At 50.5% G+C, this 22563-nt stretch overlaps 1 protein-coding gene across 3 annotated transcripts in view; it reads left to right on the forward strand.

Annotated features, from left to right (window-relative positions):
* PECAM1 (platelet and endothelial cell adhesion molecule 1) overlaps positions 1–22563 on the forward strand; it is a 47880-nt gene that overhangs the window by 7360 nt on the left and 17957 nt on the right. For all 3 annotated transcript variants that reach the window (XM_072112803.1, XM_072112801.1, XM_072112802.1), the window contains exons 3-6: positions 1932–2225; positions 2322–2609; positions 12532–12804; positions 16287–16571. In XM_072112803.1, coding sequence (XP_071968904.1) covers positions 1932–2225; positions 2322–2609; positions 12532–12804; positions 16287–16571 — 1140 coding nt within the window. The remainder of the gene's footprint in view (positions 1–1931; positions 2226–2321; positions 2610–12531; positions 12805–16286; positions 16572–22563) is intronic.

Below are 22563 nucleotides of genomic sequence, written 5' to 3' on the forward strand. Positions count from 1 at the left end.
CCCATGGGGCTCACAATCTAAACAACCTACCAGTATGTATGGAGTGTGGGAGGAAACCAGAGTATCCAGAGGAAACCCACGCACACATGGAGACAACATACAAACTCTTTGCAGATGTGACCAGGGTGGGATTCGAACCCAGGACCCCAGTGCTGCAAGTTTGAGTGAAGACGTTAAAATGTGGTGATGTGTGCGGGGGAGGTGGGGGGGGGGTCTATTAATAGGACCGTCAGAGATCCCAAAGAAACAAAATGATCTATAAATAAAAGATTCTGAGTTTGCCTTGAGAATCTGAATAATAACGCTGTGCCTATTGGAATCTTTGTAGCATCAGAACCAGATGACAACACGAGGAGGAGAGAAGGCGGATTAGATACATTTTCACCAAATCATAAATAAATGATCAAATGTATCAACCAAAATTTACCACCCACCTGTCACCATGTAAAGTGGCCCATGTCAGGTGCAGGGCGTGGTCACTAAGGGCTTAAATAACATAGGATGGCCCGAAATAACGTTCTTCCTCCCTCCATATGCAAAGTATCAGCGCTGGGGGGAAGTCACTTCCCATCTGATATATATATAACGTTTTTTCTGAGATTCCTGCCACAAAAAAAAGAGAAGAACAAAAAATAAACCTCACAACAGTCACTTCCTTCCTCTGTCCACGGTCAGGACTGGCGACTCAGTGGCGACACGATTATGTGCTACGTGGTTCAGCGTAGAATTATAACCAGTATTCACTGGACGTGGCACAGGCTTCATGGTGGCATCTTACCGAAAGACACTTGCAACATCCCCCACCGGGGCCTTCTCTTGGGGCCTGGAGGCAGCCGGGGCCCAGAATACCGGAGTGGTTGGCGGTTGTGGCCTAGGGCACGCTGGGGTCACGGTGCTTGGTATGGGGACCGGAGGGCTGTCCTACAGCCTGGCAGCTCTCCAGCAGGTGGTGTGTGCAAGACATATGGAGGGAGAGGCTGATGGTCTGGATCCCCCTGGGGCAACCCCTGAGTGTCTGTAGTATAAGTCCCTGGGTAATGGATGGGTAGGCCGTGTTGGTAACAGCCGTATACAGGGATCAGACGGTGGCAACGTTGTACAAAAATAACTCACAGTTGTTTATTAGAACAACTACAGGCAACAGGCCAGGATGCCGGATTACTGGAGTGGTCATGGAGAGGGGTCCTCAGGAATGACGTTCCAGCCTGGTAGTAGATGCTGGGATGGAGCTGTGTCCAGTTGTGGAAGCTGCAGCTTTTATCCTGGGATTAGCTGAGTATCAGCCCTGATGGTGCATGGACACTGTTTCTCTCCTTTCTCTGTCTGTGGGACAGGATGGGCTCTCTAGGGGGAGCTAGAGCCTAAGAGGACTGTGGTAAGAGCATGTGCTCTAATAACCTAGCCTCTCCCTGCCCAGGGGTACTATTCTCCTGGTCAGGTGGTGGCTACTCTTCAATCACACTCCAGTGCTCATGTTGGAACACAATTGGTTAGAATTCACATACCATTAACTATTGCCTGTTCATGCAGGATCTACAGCTGCTAATACCTAGTGCTCAGGTTCTTGAACCTTCCTGGAGGGTTCGCGACTCCCTCTGTCAGCTCCTGTCCTGGAGAGGGCGCTGTTCGCTACTACTCCCTTGTCCATGCATTGGCAGGGGTGTTACGCACTCAAAACAAAGTTCAGCTTTGGCCTAACGTATCAGGTGAGTCTTGGTCCATCCATCGTCCTTGTATCTGTGGGATGATTTACAGAGCTGAGGGCTCAAGTCTACTAGTGCTGTCTCTATAGTAGAGGGCAGGTCCTGGAGATGTGTAGCTAGCCGGCCCATGAGCTGCCCATGGGTCCTGGGGTGTTGGGAGTCACCCATGGCACAAGGTGGTTTCATCTTTCCACTTTCTCCTGAATCTTTTCTGTTCTTTCCATGAAGATTTCACTATTAATGGTGTCGAGCTGAAGGCTCTTCCGTCCATCGAGCTGAGGAATGGGGACCGGCTGGAACTGCAATGCGTCATGCTGGTGGCCAAGACCACGGACTTCACGCTGAACAGCACATTCATCTTCTATATGGGAGAAGATCAGATCAAGACGAGCCACTCCATCAATGACCAGGCGTCCTACGTCATCCCCAAGGTCAGAGTGTCCCACACCGGACAATACAAGTGTGAGGTGCAAGTGGGCAACAAGAAGCAACAAAGTGAGGAAATCGGTATTCGGGTCACGGGTGAGTACATGGCAGCGGACGGACCCACAATGTGTCTCATACGTGAGGTCCCAGGTCCTTCAGACACTTCCATCTGATTGTATGTTCCTTCTCCAGGACTGGCACCACCGGTCCTCAATGTCTCTAAGGACGAGGTCAGCGAAGGAGATGAAGTGACTGTGAGGTGCGAGGCTCCAGGGGAATGGGCCTACAAGAAGTTCACATTCTACAAGGTCAACCAGAAGAAGGACGAGAAGAAGACCAAACAGACTGATGAAAACTACGGAGAAGTCAAATTTCTGATAAAAGAAGGAGAAGAAATTTTGCGATTTAAGTGCGATGTCAAAATGTTCATCATAGATGAAACCTCCCAGGCGAGCGCAATGAAGACTGTCACTGTGGTGGGTAGGTAGATGTCACCTGTGCAGGTCCTATGACATGTTCTGGTAGGTATGATGTCACCTGTGTAGTAGGTATGATGTCACCTGTGTAGTAGGTGGATGTCACCTGTGTAGGTAATATGACATGTTCTGGCAGGTGTGATGTCACCTGTGTAGGTCTTATGACATGTTCTGGTAGGTGGATGTCACCTGTGTAGGTCTTATGACATGTTCTGGTAGGTGGATGTCACCTGTGTAGGTCTTATCACATGTTCTGGCAGGTGTGATGTCACCTGTGTAGGTCTTATGACATGTTCTGGTAGGTGGATGTCACCTGTGTAGGTCTTATGACATGTTCTGGTAGGTGGATGTCACCTGTGTAGGTCTTATCACATGTTCTGGCAGGTGTGATGTCACCTGTGTAGGTCTTATGACATGTTCTGGTAGGTGTGATGTCACCTGTGTAGGTCCTATGACATGTTCTGGTAGGTGTGATGTCACCTGTGTAGGTCTTATGACAGGTCTTATGGCAGGTGTGATGTCACCTGTGTAGGTCCTATGACATGTTCTGGCAGGTGTGATGTCACCTGTGTAGGTCTTATGACATGTTCTGGTAGGTGGATGTCACCTGTGTAGGTCTTATGACATGTTCTGGTAGGTAGATGTCACCTGTGCAGGTCCTATGACATGTTCTGGTAGGTGTGATGTCACCTGTGTAGGTCTTATGACATGTTCTGGCGGGTGTGATGTCACCTGTGTAGGTCTTATGACATGTTCTGGCAGGTGTGATGTCACCTGTGTAGGTCATATGACATGTTCTGGCAGGTGTGATGTCACCTGTGTAGGTCTTACGACATGTTCTGGCAGGTGTGATGTCACCTGTGTAGGTCTTATGACATGTTCTGGTAAGTGTGATGTCACCTGTGTAGGTCCTATGACATGTTCTGGTAGGTGTGATGTCACCTGTGTAGGTCTTATGACATGTTCTGGTAGGTGTGATGTCACCTGTGTAGGTCTTATGACATGTTCTGGTAGGTGTGATGTCACCTGTGTAGGTCTTATGACATGTTCCGGCAGGTGTGATGTCACCTGTGTAGGTCTTATGACATGTTCTGGTAGGTGTGATGTCACCTGTGTAGTAGGTGTGATGTCACCTGTGTAGGTCTTATTACATGTTCTGGTAGGTGTGATGTCACCTGTGTAGGTCTTATGACATGTTCTGGTAGGTGTGATGTCACCTGTGTAGGTCTTATGACATGTTCCGGCAGGTGTGATGTCACCTGTGTAGGTCTTATGACATGTTCTGGTAGGTGGATGTCACCTGTGTAGGTCTTATGACATGTTCTGGTAGGTGTGATGTCACCTGTGTAGGTCTTATGACATGTTCTGGTAGGTGTGATGTCACCTGTGTAGGTCTTATTACATGTTCTGGTAGGTGTGATGTCACCTGTGTAGGTCTTATGACATGTTCTGGTAGGTGTGATGTCACCTGTGTAGGTCTTATGACATGTTCTGGCGGGTGTGATGTCACCTGTGTAGGTCTTATGACATGTTCTGGCAGGTGTGATGTCACCTGTGTAGGTCTTATGACATGTTCTGGTAGGTGTGATGTCACCTGTGTAGGTCTTATGACATGTTCTGGCAGGTGTGATGTCATCTGTGCAGGTCCTATGACATGTTCTGGTAGGTGTGATGTCACCTGTGTAGGTCTTATGACATGTTCTGGCAGGTGTGATGTCATCTGTGCAGGTCCTATGACATGTTCTGGCAGGTGTGATGTCACCTGTGTAGTAGGTGTGATGTCACCTGTGTAGTAGGTGTGATGTCACATCTGTAGGTCTTATGACATGTTCCAGCAGGTGTGATGTCACCTGTGTAGGTCATATGACATGCTCTGGTAGGTGGGATGTCACCTGTGTAGGTCTTATGATATGTTCTGGCAGGTGTGATGTCATCTGTGCAGGTCTTATGACATGTTCTGGCAGGTGTGATGTCACCTGTGTAGGTCTTATGACATGTTCTGGCAGGTGTGATGTCACCTGTGTAGGTCTTATGACATGTTCTGGTAGGTGTGATGTCACCTGTGTAGGTCTTATGACATGTTCTGGCAGGTGTGATGTCACCTGTGTAGGTCTTATCACATGTTCTGGTAGGTGTGATGTCACCTGTGTAGGTCTTATGACATGTTCTGGCAGGTGTGATGTCACCTGTGCAGGTCTTATGACATGTTCTGGTAGGTGTGATGTCACCTGTGTAGGTCTCATGACATGTTCTGGCAGGTGTGATGTCACCTGTGTAGGTCTTATGACATGTTCTGGTAGGTGGATGTCACCTGTGTAGGTCATATGACATGCTCTGGTAGGTGTGATGTCACCTGTGTAGGTCTTATGATATGTTCTGGCAGGTGTGATGTCACCTGTGTAGGTCTTATGACATGTTCTGGCAGGTGTGATGTCACCTGTGTAGGTCTTATGACATGTTCTGGCAGGTGTGATGTCACCTGTGTAGGTCTTATTACATGTTCTGGTAGGTGTGATGTCACCTGTGTAGGTCTTATGACATGTTCTGGTAGGTGTGATGTCACCTGTGTAGGTCTTATGACATGTTCTGGTAGGTGGATGTCACCTGTGTAGGTCTTATGATATGTTCTGGCAGGTGTGATGTCACCTGTGTAGGTCTTATGACATGTTCTGGCAGGTGTGATGTCACCTGTGTAGGTCTTATTACATGTTCTGGTAGGTGTGATGTCACCTGTGTAGGTCTTATGACATGTTCTGGTAGGTGTGATGTCACCTGTGTAGGTCTTATGACATGTTCTGGTAGGTGTGATGTCACCTGTGTAGGTCTTACGACATGTTCTGGTAGGTAGATGTCACATCTGTAGGTCTTATGACATGTTCTGGTAGATGTGATGTCACCTGTGTAGGTCCTATGACATGTTCTGGTAGGTGTGATGTCACCTGTGTAGGTCTTATTACATGTTCTGGTAGGTGTGATGTCACCTGTGTAGGTCTTATGACATGTTCTGGCAGGTGTGATGTCACCTGTGTAGGTCTTACGACATGTTCTGGTAGGTAGATGTCACATCTGTAGGTCTTATGACATGTTCTGGTAGATGTGATGTCACCTGTGTAGGTCCTATGACATGTTCTGGTAGGTGTGATGTCACCTGTGTAGGTCTTATGACATGTTCTGGTAGGTGTGATGTCACCTGTGTAGGTCTTATGACATGTTCTGGTAGGTGTGGTCACCTGTGTAGGTCCTATGACATGTTCTGGTAGGTGTGATGTCACCTGTGTAGGTCTTATGACATGTTCTGGTAGGTGTGATGTCACCTGTGTAGGTCTTATGACATGTTCTGGTAGGTGGATGTCACCTGTGTAGGTCTTATGATATGTTCTGGCAGGTGTGATGTCACCTGTGTAGGTCTTATGACATGTTCTGGTAGGTAGATCTCACCTGTGTAGGTCTTATTACATGTTCTGGTAGGTGTGATGTCACCTGTGTAGGTCTTATGACATGTTCTGGTAGGTGGATGTCACCTGTGTAGGTCTTATGATATGTTCTGGCAGGTGTGATGTCACCTGTGTAGGTCTTATGACATGTTCTGGTAGGTGGATGTCACCTGTGTAGGTCTTATGATATGTTCTGGCAGGTGTGATGTCACCCGTGTAGGTCTTATGACATGTTCTGGTAGGTGTGATGTCACCTGTGTAGGTCTTATGACATGTTCTGGAAGGTGTGATGTCACCTGTGTAGGTCTTATGACATGTTCTGGCAGGTGTGATGTCACCTGTGTAGGTCTTATGACATGTTCTGGAAGGTGTGATGTCACCTGTGTAGGTCTTATGACATGTTCTGGTAGGTGTGATGTCACCTGTGTAGGTCTTATGACATGTTCTGGTAGGTGGATGTCACCTGTGTAGGTCTTATGACATGTTCTGGTAGGTGTAATGTCACCTGTGTAGGTCTTATGACATGTTCTGGAAGGTGTGATGTCACCTGTGTAGGTCTTATGACATGTTCTGGTAGGTGTGATGTCACCTGTGTAGGTCTTATGACATGTTCTGGAAGGTGTGATGTCACCTGTGTAGGTCTTATGACATGTTCTGTCAGGTGTGATGTCACCTGTGTAGGTCTTATGACATGTTCTGGAAGGTGTGATGTCACCTGTGTAGGTCTTATGACATGTTCTGGTAGGTGTGATGTCACCTGTGTAGGTCTTATGACATGTTCTGGTAGGTGGATGTCACCTGTGTAGGTCTTATGACATGTTCTGGTAGGTGTAATGTCACCTGTGTAGGTCTTATGACATGTTCTGGAAGGTGTGATGTCACCTGTGTAGGTCTTATGACATGTTCTGGTAGGTGGATGTCACCTGTGTAGGTCTTATGACATGTTCTGGTAGGTGGATGTCACCTGTGTAGGTCTTATGACATGTTCTGGCAGGTGTGATGTCACCTGTGTAGGTCTTATGACATGTTCTGGAAGGTGTGATGTCACCTGTGTAGGTCTTATGACATGTTCTGGTAGGTGTGATGTCACCTGTGTAGGTCTTATGACATGTTCTGGTAGGTGGATGTCACCTGTGTAGGTCTTATGACATGTTCCGGCAGGTGTGATGTCACCTGTGTAGGTCTTATGACATGTTCTGGTAGGTGGATGTCACCTGGCAGGTGTGATGTCACCTGTGTAGGTCTTATCACATGTTCTGGCAGGTGTGATGTCACCTGTGTAGGTCTTATTACATGTTCTGGTAGGTGTAATGTCACCTGTGTAGGTCTTATGACAGGTCTTATGGCAGGTGTGATGTCACCTGTGTAGGTCCTATGACGATGTCACCTGTGATGTCACCTGTGATGCTTACAAATCATTATCGTTAGACCCCACTCTACACAACTATTGTTCCGGCAGGTGTGATGTCACCTGTGTAGGTCTTATGACATGTTCTGGTAGGTGTGATGTCACCTGTGTAGGTCTTATGACATGTTCTGGCAGGTGTGATGTCACCTGTGTAGTAGGTGTGATGTCACCTGTGTAGTAGGTGTGATGTCACCTGTGTAGGTCTTATTACATGTTCTGGCAGGTGTGATGTCACCTGTGTAGGTCTTATGACATGTTCTGGCAGGTGTGATGTCACATCTGTAGGTCTTATGACATGTTCCAGCAGGTGTGATGTCACCTGTGTAGGTCATATGACATGCTCTGGTAGGTGGGATGTCACCTGTGTAGGTCTTATGATATGTTCTGGCAGGTGTGATGTCATCTGTGCAGGTCTTATGACATGTTCTGGCAGGTGTGATGTCACCTGTGTAGGTCTTATGACATGTTCTGGTAAGTGTGATGTCACCTGTGTAGGTCCTATGACATGTTCTGGTAGGTGTGATGTCACCTGTGTAGGTCTTATGACATGTTCTGGTAGGTGTGATGTCACCTGTGTAGGTCTTATTACATGTTCTGGTAGGTGTGATGTCACCTGTGTAGGTCTTATGACATGTTCTGGCAGGTGTGATGTCACCTGTGTAGGTCTTATGACATGTTCTGGTAGGTGTGATGTCACCTGTGTAGGTCTTATGACATGTTCTGGTAGGTGTGATGTCACCTGTGTAGGTCTCATGACATGTTCTGGCAGGTGTGATGTTACCTGTGTAGGTCTTATGACATGTTCTGGTAGGTGGATGTCACCTGTGTAGGTCATATGACATGCTCTGGTAGGTGTGATGTCACCTGTGTAGGTCTTATGACATGTTCTGGCAGGTGTGATGTCACCTGTGTAGGTCTTATTACATGTTCTGGTAGGTAGATGTCACATCTGTAGGTCTTATGACATGTTCTGGTAGATGTGATGTCACCTGTGTAGGTCCTATGACATGTTCTGGTAGGTGTGATGTCACCTGTGTAGGTCTTATGACATGTTCTGGCAGGTGTGATGTCACCTGTGTAGGTCTTATGACATGTTCTGGCAGGTGTGATGTCACCTGTGTAGGTCTTATTACATGTTCTGGTAGGTGTGATGTCACCTGTGTAGGTCTTATGACATGTTCTGGCAGGTGTGATGTCACCTGTGTAGGTCTTATGACATGTTCTGGCAGGTGTGATGTCACCTGTGTAGGTCTTATTACATGTTCTGGTAGGTGTGATGTCACCTGTGTAGGTCTTATGACATGTTCTGGTAGGTGTGATGTCACCTGTGTAGGTCTTACGACATGTTCTGGTAGGTGTGATGTCACCTGTGTAGGTCTTATGACATGTTCTGGTAGGTGTGATGTCACCTGTGTAGGTCTTACGACATGTTCTGGTAGGTAGATGTCACATCTGTAGGTCTTATGACATGTTCTGGTAGATGTGATGTCACCTGTGTAGGTCTTACGACATGTTCTGGTAGGTAGATGTCACATCTGTAGGTCTTATGACATGTTCTGGTAGGTGTGATGTCACCTGTGTAGGTCTTATGACATGTTCTGGTAGGTGTGATGTCACCTGTGTAGGTCTTATGACATGTTCTGGTAGGTGTGATGTCACCTGTGTAGGTCTTATGACATGTTCTGGTAGGTGTGATGTCACCTGTGTAGGTCCTATGACATGTTCTGGTAGGTGTGATGTCACCTGTGTAGGTCTTATGACATGTTCTGGTAGGTGTGATGTCACCTGTGTAGGTCTTATGACATGTTCTGGTAGGTGTGATGTCACCTGTGTAGGTCCTATGACATGTTCTGGTAGGTGTGATGTCACCTGTGTAGGTCCTATGACATGTTCTGGTAGGTGTGATGTCACCTGTGTAGGTCTTATGACATGTTCTGGCAGGTGTGATGTCACCTGTGTAGGTCTTATGACATGTTCTGGTAGGTGTGATGTCACCTGTGTAGGTCCTATGACATGTTCTGGTAGGTGTGATGTCACCTGTGTAGGTCTTATGACATGTTCTGGTAGGTGTGATGTCACCTGTGTAGGTCTTATGACATGTTCTGGTAGGTGGATGTCACCTGTGTAGGTCTTATGATATGTTCTGGCAGGTGTGATGTCACCTGTGTAGGTCTTATGACATGTTCTGGTAGGTAGATCTCACCTGTGTAGGTCTTATTACATGTTCTGGTAGGTGTGATGTCACCTGTGTAGGTCTTATGACATGCTCTGGCAGGTGTGATGTCACCTGTGTAGGTCCTATGACATGTTCTGGTAGGTGTGATGTCACCTGTGTAGGTCTTATGACATGTTCTGGCAGGTGTGATGTCACCTGTGTAGGTCCTATGACATGTTCTGGCGGGTGTGATGTCACCTGTGTAGGTCTTATGACATGTTCTGGTAGGTGGATGTCACCTGTGTAGGTCTTATGACATGTTCTGGTAGGTGTGATGTCACCTGTGTAGGTCTTATGACATGTTCTGGTAGGTGTGATGTCACCTGTGTAGGTCTTATGACATGTTCTGGTAGGTGGATGTCACCTGTGTAGGTCTTATGACATGTTCTGGTAGGTGGATGTCACCTGTGTAGGTCTTATGACATGTTCTGGCAGGTGTGATGTCACCTGTGTAGGTCTTATGACATGTTCTGGTAGGTGTGATGTCACCTGTGTAGGTCTTATGACATGTTCTGGAAGGTGTGATGTCACCTGTGTAGGTCTTATGACATGTTCTGGCAGGTGTGATGTCACCTGTGTAGGTCTTATGACATGTTCTGGAAGGTGTGATGTCACCTGTGTAGGTCTTATGACATGTTCTGGTAGGTGTGATGTCACCTGTGTAGGTCTTATGACATGTTCTGGTAGGTGGATGTCACCTGTGTAGGTCTTATGACATGTTCTGGTAGGTGGATGTCACCTGTGTAGGTCTTATGACATGTTCTGGCAGGTGTGATGTCACCTGTGTAGGTCTTATGACATGTTCTGGTAGGTGGATGTCACCTGTGTAGGTCTTATGACATGTTCTGGTAGGTGTGATGTCACCTGTGTAGGTCTTATGACATGTTCTGGAAGGTGTGATGTCACCTGTGTAGGTCTCATGACATGTTCTGGCAGGTGTGATGTCACCTGTGTAGGTCTTATGACATGTTCTGGTAGGTGTGATGTCACCTGTGTAGGTCTTATGACATGTTCTGGTAGGTGTGATGTCACCTGTGTAGGTCTTATGACATGCTCTGGCAGGTGTGATGTCACCTGTGCAGGTCTTATGACATGTTCTGGTAGGTGTGATGTCACCTGTGTTGATCTTATGACATGTTCTGGTAGGTACGATGTCACCTGTGTAGGTCTTATGACATGTTCTGGCAGGTGTGATGTCACCTGTGTAGTAGGTGTGATGTCACCTGTGTAGTAGGTGTGATGTCACCTGTGTAGTAGGTGTGATGTCACCTGTGTAGGTCTTATGACATGTTCTGGTAGGTGTGATGTCACCTGTGCAGGTCTTATGACATGTTCTGGCAGGTGTGATGTCACCTGTGTAGGTCTTATGACATGTTCTGGTAGGTGTGATGTCACCTGTGTTGGTCTTATGACATGTTCTGGCAGGTGTGATGTCACCTGTGTAGGTCTTATGACATGTTCTGGCAGATGTGATGTCACCTGTGTAGTAGGTGTGATGTCACCTGTGTAGTAGGTGTGATGTCACCTGTGTAGTAGGTGTGATGTCACCTGTGTAGTAGGTATGATGTCACCTGTGTACTAGGTGTGATGTCACCTGTGTAGGTCTTATGACATGTTCTGGTAGGTGTGATGTCACCTGTGCAGGTCTTATGACATGTTCTGGCAGGTGTGATGTCACCTGTGTTGGTCTTATGACATGTTCTGGTAGGTGTGATGTCACCTGTGTAGTAGGTGTGATGTCACCTATGTAGTAGGTGTGATGTCACCTGTGTAGTAGGTGTGATGTCACCTGTGTAGTAGGTGTGATGTCACCTGTGTAGTAGGTGTGATGTCACCTATGCAGTAGGTGTGATGTCACCTGTGTAGTAGGTGTGATGTCACCTGTGCAGTAGGTGTGATGTCACCTGTGTAGTAGGTGTAATGTCACCTGTGTAGTAGGTGTGATTTTACCTGTGTAGTAGGTGTGATGTCACCTGTGTAGTAGGTGTGATGTTACCTGTGTAGTAGGTGTGATGTCACCTGTGCAGTAGGTGTGATGTCACCTGTGCAGTAGGTGTGATGTCACCTGTGCAGTAGGTGTGATGTCACCTGTGTAGTAGGTGTGATGTCACCTGTGTAGTAGGTGTGATGTCACCTGTGTAGTAGGTGTGATGTCACCTGTGTAGTAGGTGTGATGTCACCTGTGTAGTAGGTGTGATGTCACCTGTGCAGTAGGTGTGATGTTACCTGTGTAGTAGGTGTGATGTCACCTGTGCAGTAGGTGTGATGTCACCTGTGCAGTAGGTGTGATGTCACCTGTGCAGTAGGTGTGATGTCACCTGTGTAGTAGGTGTGATGTCACCTGTGCAGTAGGTGTGATGTCACCTGTGCAGTAGGTGTGATGTCACCTGTGTAGTAGGTGTGATGTCACCTGTGCAGTAGGTGTGATGTCACCTGTGTAGTAGGTGTGATGTCACCTGTGTAGTAGGTGTGATTTTACCTGTGTAGTAGGTGTGATGTCACCTGTGTAGTAGGTGTGATGTCACCTGTGCAGTAGGTGTGATGTCACCTGTGTAGTAGGTGTGATGTCACCTGTGCAGTAGGTGTGATGTCACCTGTGTAGTAGGTGTGATGTCACCTGTGTAGTAGGTGTGATGTCACCTGTGCAGTAGGTGTGATGTCACCTGTGTAGTAGGTGTGATGTCACCTGTGTAGTAGGTGTGATGTCACCTGTGCAGTAGGTGTGATGTCACCTGTGTAGTAGGTGTGATGTCACCTGTGCAGTAGGTGTGATGTCACCTGTGTAGTAGGTGTGATGTCACCTGTGTAGTAGGTGTGATGTCACCTGTCTCTACACTTTGTGTCACCTTATTTTTTATTTTCTTTCCAGCTCCGTTTTCTGTTCCGAGGATTGAGGTTTTGCCGTCGCTGAACTTCACGGAAGGAGTAAATATGTCGGTGAAATGTTCCTTTCAGGAAGGGCGGAAGAGATCGGATGACATTAAGCTGATCCTCCAGAAGAACGGCCACATCATCAGCAGCTCCACCACCAACACCTTGTCCTACTATCAGGTGGCCACGGTGGAGGAAAGTGGCAACTACACCTGCAAGGTGGAAAGTCAGACCACCTCCAAGATCAACAACACCAGGATAGACGTAGCCGGTAACCACAGCCCCGGGGTCCACCCTGTGCAGCCGCATTATCTGACCTCATGGCTGAACCTTCAGTCATCTCCAGAGCTGTACTCACAATTCTGCTGTTATGTTATACATCTCACCCAGAGCTGTACTCACAATTCTGCTGTTATGTTATACATCTCACCCAGAGCTGTACTCACAATTCTGCTGTTATGTTATACATCTCACCCAGAGCTGTACTCACAATTCTGCTGTTATGTTATACATCTCATCCAGAGCTGTACTCACTATTCTGCTGTTATGTTATACATCTCATCCAGAGCTGTACTCACAATTCTGCTGTTCTGTTATTTTGTGCACCTCATCTAGAGCTGAACTCACTATTCTGCTGTTATGTTATACATCTCATCCAGAGCTGTACTCACAATTCTGCTGTTATGTTATACATCTCATCCAGAGCTGTACTCACTATTCTGCTGTTATGTTATACATCTCATCCAGAGCTGTACTCACAATTCTGCTGTTATGTTATACATCTCACCCAGAGCTGTACTCACAATTCTGCTGTTATGTTATACATCTCATCCAGAGCTGTACTCACTATTCTGCTGTTATGTTATACATCTCATCCAGAGCTGTACTCACAATTCTGCTGTTATGTCATACATCTCATCCAGAGCTGTACTCACAATTCTGCTGTTCTGTTATTTTGTGCACCTCATCTAGAGCTGAACTCACTATTCTGCTGTTATGTTATACATCTCATCCAGAGCTGTACTCACAATTCTGCTGTTATGTTATACATCTCATCCAGAGCTGTACTCACTATTCTGCTGTTATGCTATACATCTCATCCAGAGCTGTACTCACAATTCTGCTGTTATGTTATACATCTCATCCAGAGCTGTACTCACTATTCTGCTGTTATGTTATACATCTCATCCAGAGCTGTACTCACTATTCTGCTGTTATGTCATACATCTCACCCAGAGCTGTACTCACAATTCTGCTGTTATGTTATACATCTCATCCAGAGCTGTACTCACTATTCTGCTGTTATGTTATACATCTCATCCAGAGCTGTACTCACTATTCTGCTGTTATGTCATACATCTCACCCAGAGCTGTACTCACAATTCTGCTGTTATGTTATACATCTCATCCAGAGCTGTACTCACTATTCTGCTGTTATGTTATACATCTCATCTAGAGCTGAACTCACTATTCTGCTGTTATGTTATACATCTCATCCAGAGCTGTACTCACAATTCTGCTGTTATGTTATACATCTCATCCAGAGCTGTACTCACTATTCTGCTGTTATGCTATACATCTCATCCAGAGCTGTACTCACAATTCTGCTGTTATGTTATACATCTCATCCAGAGCTGTACTCACTATTCTGCTGTTATGTTATACATCTCATCCAGAGCTGTACTCACTATTCTGCTGTTATGTCATACATCTCACCCAGAGCTGTACTCACAATTCTGCTGTTATGTTATACATCTCATCCAGAGCTGTACTCACAATTCTGCTGTTATGTTATACATCTCATCCAGAGCTGTACTCACTATTCTGCTGTTATGTTATACATCTCATCCAGAGCTGTACTCACAATTCTGCTGTTATGTCATACATCTCATCCAGAGCTGTACTCACAATTCTGCTGTTCTGTTATTTTGTGCACCTCATCTAGAGCTGAACTCACTATTCTGCTGTTATGTTATACATCTCATCCAGAGCTGTACTCACAATTCTGCTGTTATGTTATACATCTCATCCAGAGCTGTACTCACTATTCTGCTGTTATGCTATACATCTCATCCAGAGCTGTACTCACAATTCTGCTGTTATGTTATACATCTCATCCAGAGCTGTACTCACTATTCTGCTGTTATGTTATACATCTCATCCAGAGCTGTACTCACTATTCTGCTGTTATGTCATACATCTCACCCAGAGCTGTACTCACAATTCTGCTGTTATGTTATACATCTCATCCAGAGCTGTACTCACTATTCTGCTGTTATGTTATACATCTCATCCAGAGCTGTACTCACAATTCTGCTGTTATGTCATACATCTCATCCAGAGCTGTACTCACAATTCTGCTGTTATATTATACATCTCATCCAGAGCTGTACTCACAATTCTGCTGTTATGTTATACATCTCATCCAGAGCTGTACTCACAATTCTGCTGTTATGTCATACATCTCACCCAGAGCTGTACTCACAATTCTGCTGATGTTATACATCTCATCCAGAGCTGTACTCACAATTCTGCTGATGTTATACATCTCATCCAGAGCTGTACTCACAATTCTGCTGATGTTATACATCTCATCCAGAGCTGTACTCACAATTCTGCTGATGTTATACATCTCATCCAGAGCTGTACTCACAATTCTGCTGATGTTATACATCTCATCCAGAGCTGTACTCACAATTCTGCTCTTATGTCATACATCTCATCCAGAGCTGTACTCACTATTCTGCTGTTATGTTATACATCTCATCCAGAGCTGTACTCACAATTCTGCTGTTATGTTATACATCTCATCCAGAGCTGTACTCACAATTCTGCTGTTATGTCATACATCTCATCCAGAGCTGTACTCACAATTCTGCTGTTATGTTATACATCTCATCCAGAGCTGTACTCACTATTCTGCTGTTATGTTATACATCTCATCCAGAGCTGTACTCACTATTCTGCTGTTATGTCATACATCTCACCCAGAGCTGTACTCACAATTCTGCTGTTATGTTATACATCTCATCCAGAGCTGTACTCACTATTCTGCTGTTATGTTATACATCTCATCCAGAGCTGTACTCACAATTCTGCTGTTATGTCATACATCTCATCCAGAGCTGTACTCACAATTCTGCTGTTATGTTATACATCTCATCCAGAGCTGTACTCACAATTCTGCTGTTATGTTATACATCTCATCCAGAGCTGAACTCACAATTCTGCTGATGTTATACATCTCATCCAGAGCTGTACTCACAATTCTGCTGATGTTATACATCTCATCCAGAGCTGTACTCACAATTCTGCTCTTATGTCATACATCTCATCCAGAGCTGTACTCACAATTCTGCTGTTATGTTATACATCTCATCCAGAGCTGTACTCACAATTCTGCTGTTATGTTATACATCTCATCCAGAGCTGTACTCACAATTCTGCTGTTATGTTATACATCTCATCCAGAGCTGAACTCACAATTCTGCTGATGTTATACATCTCATCCAGAGCTGTACTCACAATTCTGCTGATGTTATACATCTCATCCAGAGCTGTACTCACAATTCTGCTCTTATGTCATACATCTCATCCAGAGCTGTACTCACAATTCTGCTGTTATGTTATACATCTCATCCAGAGCTGTACTCACAATTCTGCTGTTATGTTATACATCTCATCCAGAGCTGTACTCACAATTCTGCATTTACTTCACAGTTTTGTTTAATTTTCAATTGATGTTATTTGCAGAATTATTCCCTAAACCTCGCCTGACCCTGGAGAGATTCGGCAGGACCCCGTACATCAATGAGGGCGACGAGATCACCCTGAGGTGCTGGGTAGATGGTTTAGCCCCGGAGGATTCTAATCGCTTAGAATATAAATTCATACTGAACGGAGGGAAGAGGAGCAGCACCAGGAGGGGCGGCAGGTTCACCATCGCGGCAGACGTGCGATTCAGCGGGTCCTACGTGTGCCAAGTCACCAGAGACAACATCACCAAAATAAGTGCCCCCCTGGATGTCCAGATCTATGGTGAGTGCACCCCAACCTCCTGCACAGACTGCTCCCCAGCCTCCTGCACAGACTGCTCCCCAGCCTCCTGCGCAGACTGCTCCCCAGCCTCCTGCACACACTGCTCCCCAACCTCCTACACAGACTGCTCCCCAACCTCCTGCACAGACTGCTCCCCAACCTCCTACACAGACTGCTCCCCAACCTCCTGCACAGACTGCTCCCCAACCTCCTGCACAGACTGCTCCCCAGCCTCCTGCACAGACTGCTCTTCACCCTCCTGCACAGACTGCTCTTCACCCTCCTGCACAGACTGCTCCCCACACCCTCTCACAGACTGCTCCCCAGCCTCCTGCACACACTGCTCCCCAACCTCCTGCACAGACTGCTCCCCAGCCTCCTGCACAGACTGCTCCCCAACCTCCTGCACAGACTGCTCCCCAGCCTCCTGCACAGACTGCTCCCCAACCTCCTACACAGACTGCTCCCCAACCTCCTGCACAGACTGCTCCCCAACCTCCTACACAGACTGCTCCCCAACCTCCTGCACAGACTGCTCCCCAACCTCCTGCACAGACTGCTCCCCAGCCTCCTGCACACACTGCTCCCCAACCTCCTGCACAGACTGCTCCCCAGCCTCCTGCACAGACTGCTCCCCAGCCTCCTGCGCAGACTTCTCCCCAGCCTCCTGCGCAGACTGCTCCCCAACCTCCTGCACAGACTGCTCCCCAGCCTCCTGCACAGACTGCTCCCCAACCTCCTGCACAGACTGCTCCCCAACCTCCTGCACAGACTGCTCCCCAACCTCCTGCACAGACTGCTCCCCAACCTCCTGCACAGACTGCTCCCCAGCCTCCTGCACAGACTGCTCCCCAACCTCCTGCACAGACTGCTCCCCAAACTCCTGCACAAACTGCTCCCCAACCTCCTGCACAGACTGCTCCCCAACCTCCTGCACAGACTGCTCCCCAACCTCCTGCACAGACTGCTCCCCAACCTCCTGCACAGACTGCTCCCCAACCTCCTGCACAGACTGCTCCCCAACCTCCTGCACAGACTGCTCCCCAAACTCCTGCACAGACTGCTCCCCAACCTCCTGCACAGACTGCTCCCCAGCCTCCTGCGCAGACTGCTCCCCAGCCTCCTGCGCAGACTGCTCCCCAGCCTCCTGCACAGACTGCTCCCCAGCCTCCTGCACAGACTGCTCCCCAACCTCCTGCACAGACTGCTCCCCAACCTCCTGCACAGACTGCTCCCCAAACTCCTGCACAGACTGCTCCCCAACCTCCTGCACAGACTGCTCCCCAGCCTCCTGCGCAGACTGCTCCCCAGCCTCCTGCGCAGACTGCTCCCCAACCTCCTGCACAGACTGCTCCCCAGCCTCCTGCACAGACTGCTCCCCAACCTCCTGCACAGACTGCTCCCCAACCTCCTGCACAGACTGCTCCCCAACCTCCTGCACAGACTGCTCCCCAACCTCCTGCACAGACTGCTCCCCAGCCTCCTGCACAGACTGCTCCCCAACCTCCTGCACAGACTGCTCCCCAACCTCCTGCAGACTGCTCCCCTGCCTCCTGCACAGACTGCTCCCCAACCTCCTGCACAGACTGCTCCCCAACCTCCTGCACAGACTGCTCCCCAACCTCCTACACAGACTGCTCCCCAGCCTCCTGCACAGACTGCTCCCCAGCCTCCTGCACAGACTGCTCCCCAGCCTCCTGCACAGACTGCTCCCCAGCCTCCTGCACAGACTGCTCCCCAGCCTCCTGCACAGACTGCTCCCCAACCTCCTGCACACACTGCTCCCCAGCCTCCTGCACAGACTGCTCCCCAACCTCCTGCACAGACTGCTCCCCAGCCTCCTGCACACACTGCTCCCCAGCCTCCTGCACACACTGCTCCCCAGCCTCCTGCACACACTGCTCCCCAGCCTCCTGCACAGACTGCTCCCCAACCTCCTGCACAGACTGCTCCCCAGCCTCCTGCACAGACTGCTCCCCAACCTCCTGCACAGACTGCTCCCCAGCCTCCTGCACACACTGCTCCCCAGCCTCCTGCACACACTGCTCCCCAACCTCCTGCACACACTGCTCCCCAGCCTCCTGCACAGACTGCTCCCCAACCTCCTGCACAGACTGCTCCCCAGCCTCCTGCACAGACTGCTCCCCAGCCTCCTGCACAGACTGCTCCCCAGCCTCCTACACAGACTGCTCCCCACCCCTCTCACAGACTGCTCCCCAGCCTCCTGCACAGACTGTTCCCCAACCTCCTGCACAGACTGCTCCCCAACCTCCTGCACACACTGCTCCCCAGCCTCCTGCACACACTGCTCCCCAGCCTCCTGCACACACTGCTCCCCAGCCTCCTGCACACACTGCTCCCCAACCTCCTGCACACACTGCTCCCCAGCCTCCTGCACAGACTGCTCCCCAGCCTCCTGCACACACTGCTCCCCAACCTCCTGCACACACTGCTCCCCAACCTCCTGCACACACTGCTCCCCAACCTCCTGCACAGACTGCTCCCCAACCTCCTGCACAGACTGCTCCCCACCCTCCTGCACAGACTGCTCCCCACCCTCCTGCACAGACTGCTCCCCAACCTCCTGCACAGACTGCTCCCCACCCTCCTGCACAGACTGCTCCCCAGCCTCCTGTACAGACTGCTCCCCACCCTTCTGCACAGACTGCTCCCAACACCCTCTCACAGACTGCTCCCCAACCTCCTGCGCAGACTGCTCCCCACCCTCCTGCACAGACTGCTCCCCAACCTCCTGCACAGACTGCTCCCCAGCCTCCTGCGCAGACTGCTCCCCAGCCTCCTGCACAGACTGCTCCTCACCCTCCTGCACAGACTGCTCCCCAGCCTCCTGTACAGACTGCTCCCCAACCTCCTGCACTGACTGCTCCCCAGCCTCCTGCACTGACTGCTCCCCAACCTCCTGCACAGACTACTCCCCAACCTCCTGCACAGACTACTCCCCAACCTCCTGTACAGACTACTCCCCAACCTCCTGCACAGACTACTCCCCAACCTCCAGCACAGACTGCTCCCCAACCTCCTGCGCAGACTGCTCCCCACCCTCCTGCACAGACTGCTCCCCAACCTCCTGCACAGACTGCTCCCCCACCCTCCTGCACTGACTGCTCCCCAGCCTCCTGCACTGACTGCTCCCCAACCTCCTGCACAGACTACTCCCCAACCTCCTGCACAGACTGCTCTCCAACCTCCAGCACAGACTGCTCCCCAGCCTCCTGTACAGACTGCTCCCCAGCCTCCTGCACAGACTGCTCCCCACCCCCTCTCACAGACTGCTCCCCAACCTCCTGCACAGACTGCTCCCCAGCCTCCTGCACAGACTGCTCCCCACCCCCTCTCACAGACTGCTCCCCACCCTCCTGCACAGACTGCTCCCCAACCTCCTGCACAGACTGCTCCTCACCCTCCTGCACAGACTGCTCCCCAGCCTCCTGTACAGACTGCTCCCCAACCTCCTGCACAGACTGCTCCCCACTCTCCTGCACTGACTGCTCCCCAACCTCCTGCACAGAATACTCCCCAACCTCCAGCACAGACTGCTCCCCAGCCTCCTGTACAGACTGCTCCCCAGCCTTCTGCACAGACTGCTCCCCACCCCCTCTCACAGACTGCTCCCCAACCTCCTGCACAGACTGCTCCCCAGCCTCCTGCACAGACTGCTCCCCACCCTCCTGCACTGACTGCTCCCCAGCCTCCTGCACTGACTGCTCCCCAACCTCCTGCACAGACTACTCCCCAACCTCCTGCACAGACTGCTCCCCAACCTCCAGCACAGACTGCTCCCCAGCCTCCTGTACAGACTGCTCCCCAGCCTCCTGCGCAGACTGCTCCCCAACCTCCTGCGCAGACTGCTCCCCAACCTCCTGCGCAGACTGCTCCCCAACCTCCTGCGCAGACTGCTCCCCAGCCTCCTGCGCAGACTGCTCCCCAGCCTCCTGCGCAGACTGCTCCCCAACCTCCTGCGCAGACTGCTCCACAACCTCCTGCACAGACTGCTCCCCAACCTCCTGCACAGACTGCTCCCCAACACCCTCTCACAGACTGCTCCCCAGCCTCCTGCACAGACTGCTCCCCAACCTCCTGTACAGACTGCTCCCCAGCCTCCTGTACAGACTGCTCCCCAGCCTCCTGCACAGACTGCTCCCCAACCTCCTGCACAGACTGCTCCCCAGCCTCCTGCACAGACTGCTCCCCACCCTCCTGCACAGACTGCTCCCCACCCTCCTGCACAGACTGCTCCCCAACCTCCTGTACAGACTGCTCCCCAACCTCCAGCACAGACTGCTCCCCAACCTCCAGCACAGACTGCTCCCCAACCTCCTGCACAGACTGCTCCCCACCCTCCTGCACAGACTGCTCCCCAACCTCCTGCACAGACTGCTCCCCATCCTATGGGGCGCTCTATGCTCTCATAATTGGGGCGCTGTATGCACTCATTATTGGGGTACTGTATGCTCTCATTATTGGTGGCGCTTTGTGCTCTCCTTCTTGGGGCTCTGTATGCTCTCATTATTGGGGCACTGTATGATCTCATTATTGGGGCGCTGTCACAGACTGCTCCCCAACCTCCTGCGCAGACTGCTCCCCACCCTCCTGCACAGACTGCTCCCCAACCTCCTGCACAGACTGCTCCCCAGCCTCCTGCGCAGACTGCTCCCCAGCCTCCTGCACAGACTGCTCCTCACCCTCCTGCACAGACTACTCCCCAACCTCCTGCACAGACTACTCCCCAACCTCCTGCACAGACTACTCCCCAACCTCCAGCACAGACTGCTCCCCAACCTCCTGCGCAGACTGCTCCCCACCCTCCTGCACAGACTGCTCCCCAACCTCCTGCACAGACTGCTCCCCCACCCTCCTGCACTGACTGCTCCCCAGCCTCCTGCACTGACTGCTCCCCAACCTCCTGCACAGACTACTCCCCAACCTCCTGCACAGACTGCTCCCCAGCCTCCTGTACAGACTGCTCCCCAGCCTCCTGCACAGACTGCTCCCCACCCCCTCTCACAGACTGCTCCCCAACCTCCTGCACAGACTGCTCCCCAGCCTCCTGCACAGACTGCTCCCCACCCCCTCTCACAGACTGCTCCCCACCCTCCTGCACAGACTGCTCCCCAACCTCCTGTACAGACTGCTCCCCAACCTCCTGCACAGACTGCTCCCCACCCTCCTGCACTGACTGCTCCCCAGCCTCCTGCACTGACTGCTCCCCAACCTCCTGCACAGACTACTCCCCAACCTCCAGCACAGACTGCTCCCCAGCCTCCTGTACAGACTGCTCCCCAGCCTCCTGCACAGACTGCTCCCCACCCCCTCTCACAGACTGCTCCCCAACCTCCTGCACAGACTGCTCCCCAGCCTCCTGCACAGACTGCTCCCCACCCTCCTGCACTGACTGCTCCCCAGCCTCCTGCACTGACTGCTCCCCAACCTCCTGCACAGACTACTCCCCAACCTCCTGCACAGACTACTCCCCAACCTCCTGCACAGACTGCTCCCCAACCTCCAGCACAGACTGCTCCCCAACCTCCTGTACAGACTGCTCCCCAGCCTCCTGTACAGACTGCTCCCCAGCCTCCTGCACAGACTGCTCCCCAGCCTCCTGCACAGACTGCTCCCCACCCTCCTGCACAGACTGCTCCCCAACCTCCTGCACAGACTACTCCCCAACCTCCTGCACAGACTACTCCCCAACCTCCAGCACAGACTGCTCCCCAACCTCCTGCACTGACTGCTCCCCAGCCTCCTGCACTGACTGCTCCCCACCCTCCTGCACTGACTGCTCCCCAGCCTCCTGCACTGACTGCTCCCCAACCTCCTGCACAGACTACTCCCCAACCTCCAGCACAGACTGCTCCCCAGCCTCCTGTACAGACTGCTCCCCAGCCTCCTGCACAGACTGCTCCCCACCCCCTCTCACAGACTGCTCCCCAACCTCCTGCACAGACTGCTCCCCAGCCTCCTGCACAGACTG

This window comes from Engystomops pustulosus, chromosome 6 (assembly GCF_040894005.1).
Source record: "Engystomops pustulosus chromosome 6, aEngPut4.maternal, whole genome shotgun sequence".
Lineage (NCBI taxonomy): Eukaryota > Metazoa > Chordata > Amphibia > Anura > Leptodactylidae > Engystomops > Engystomops pustulosus.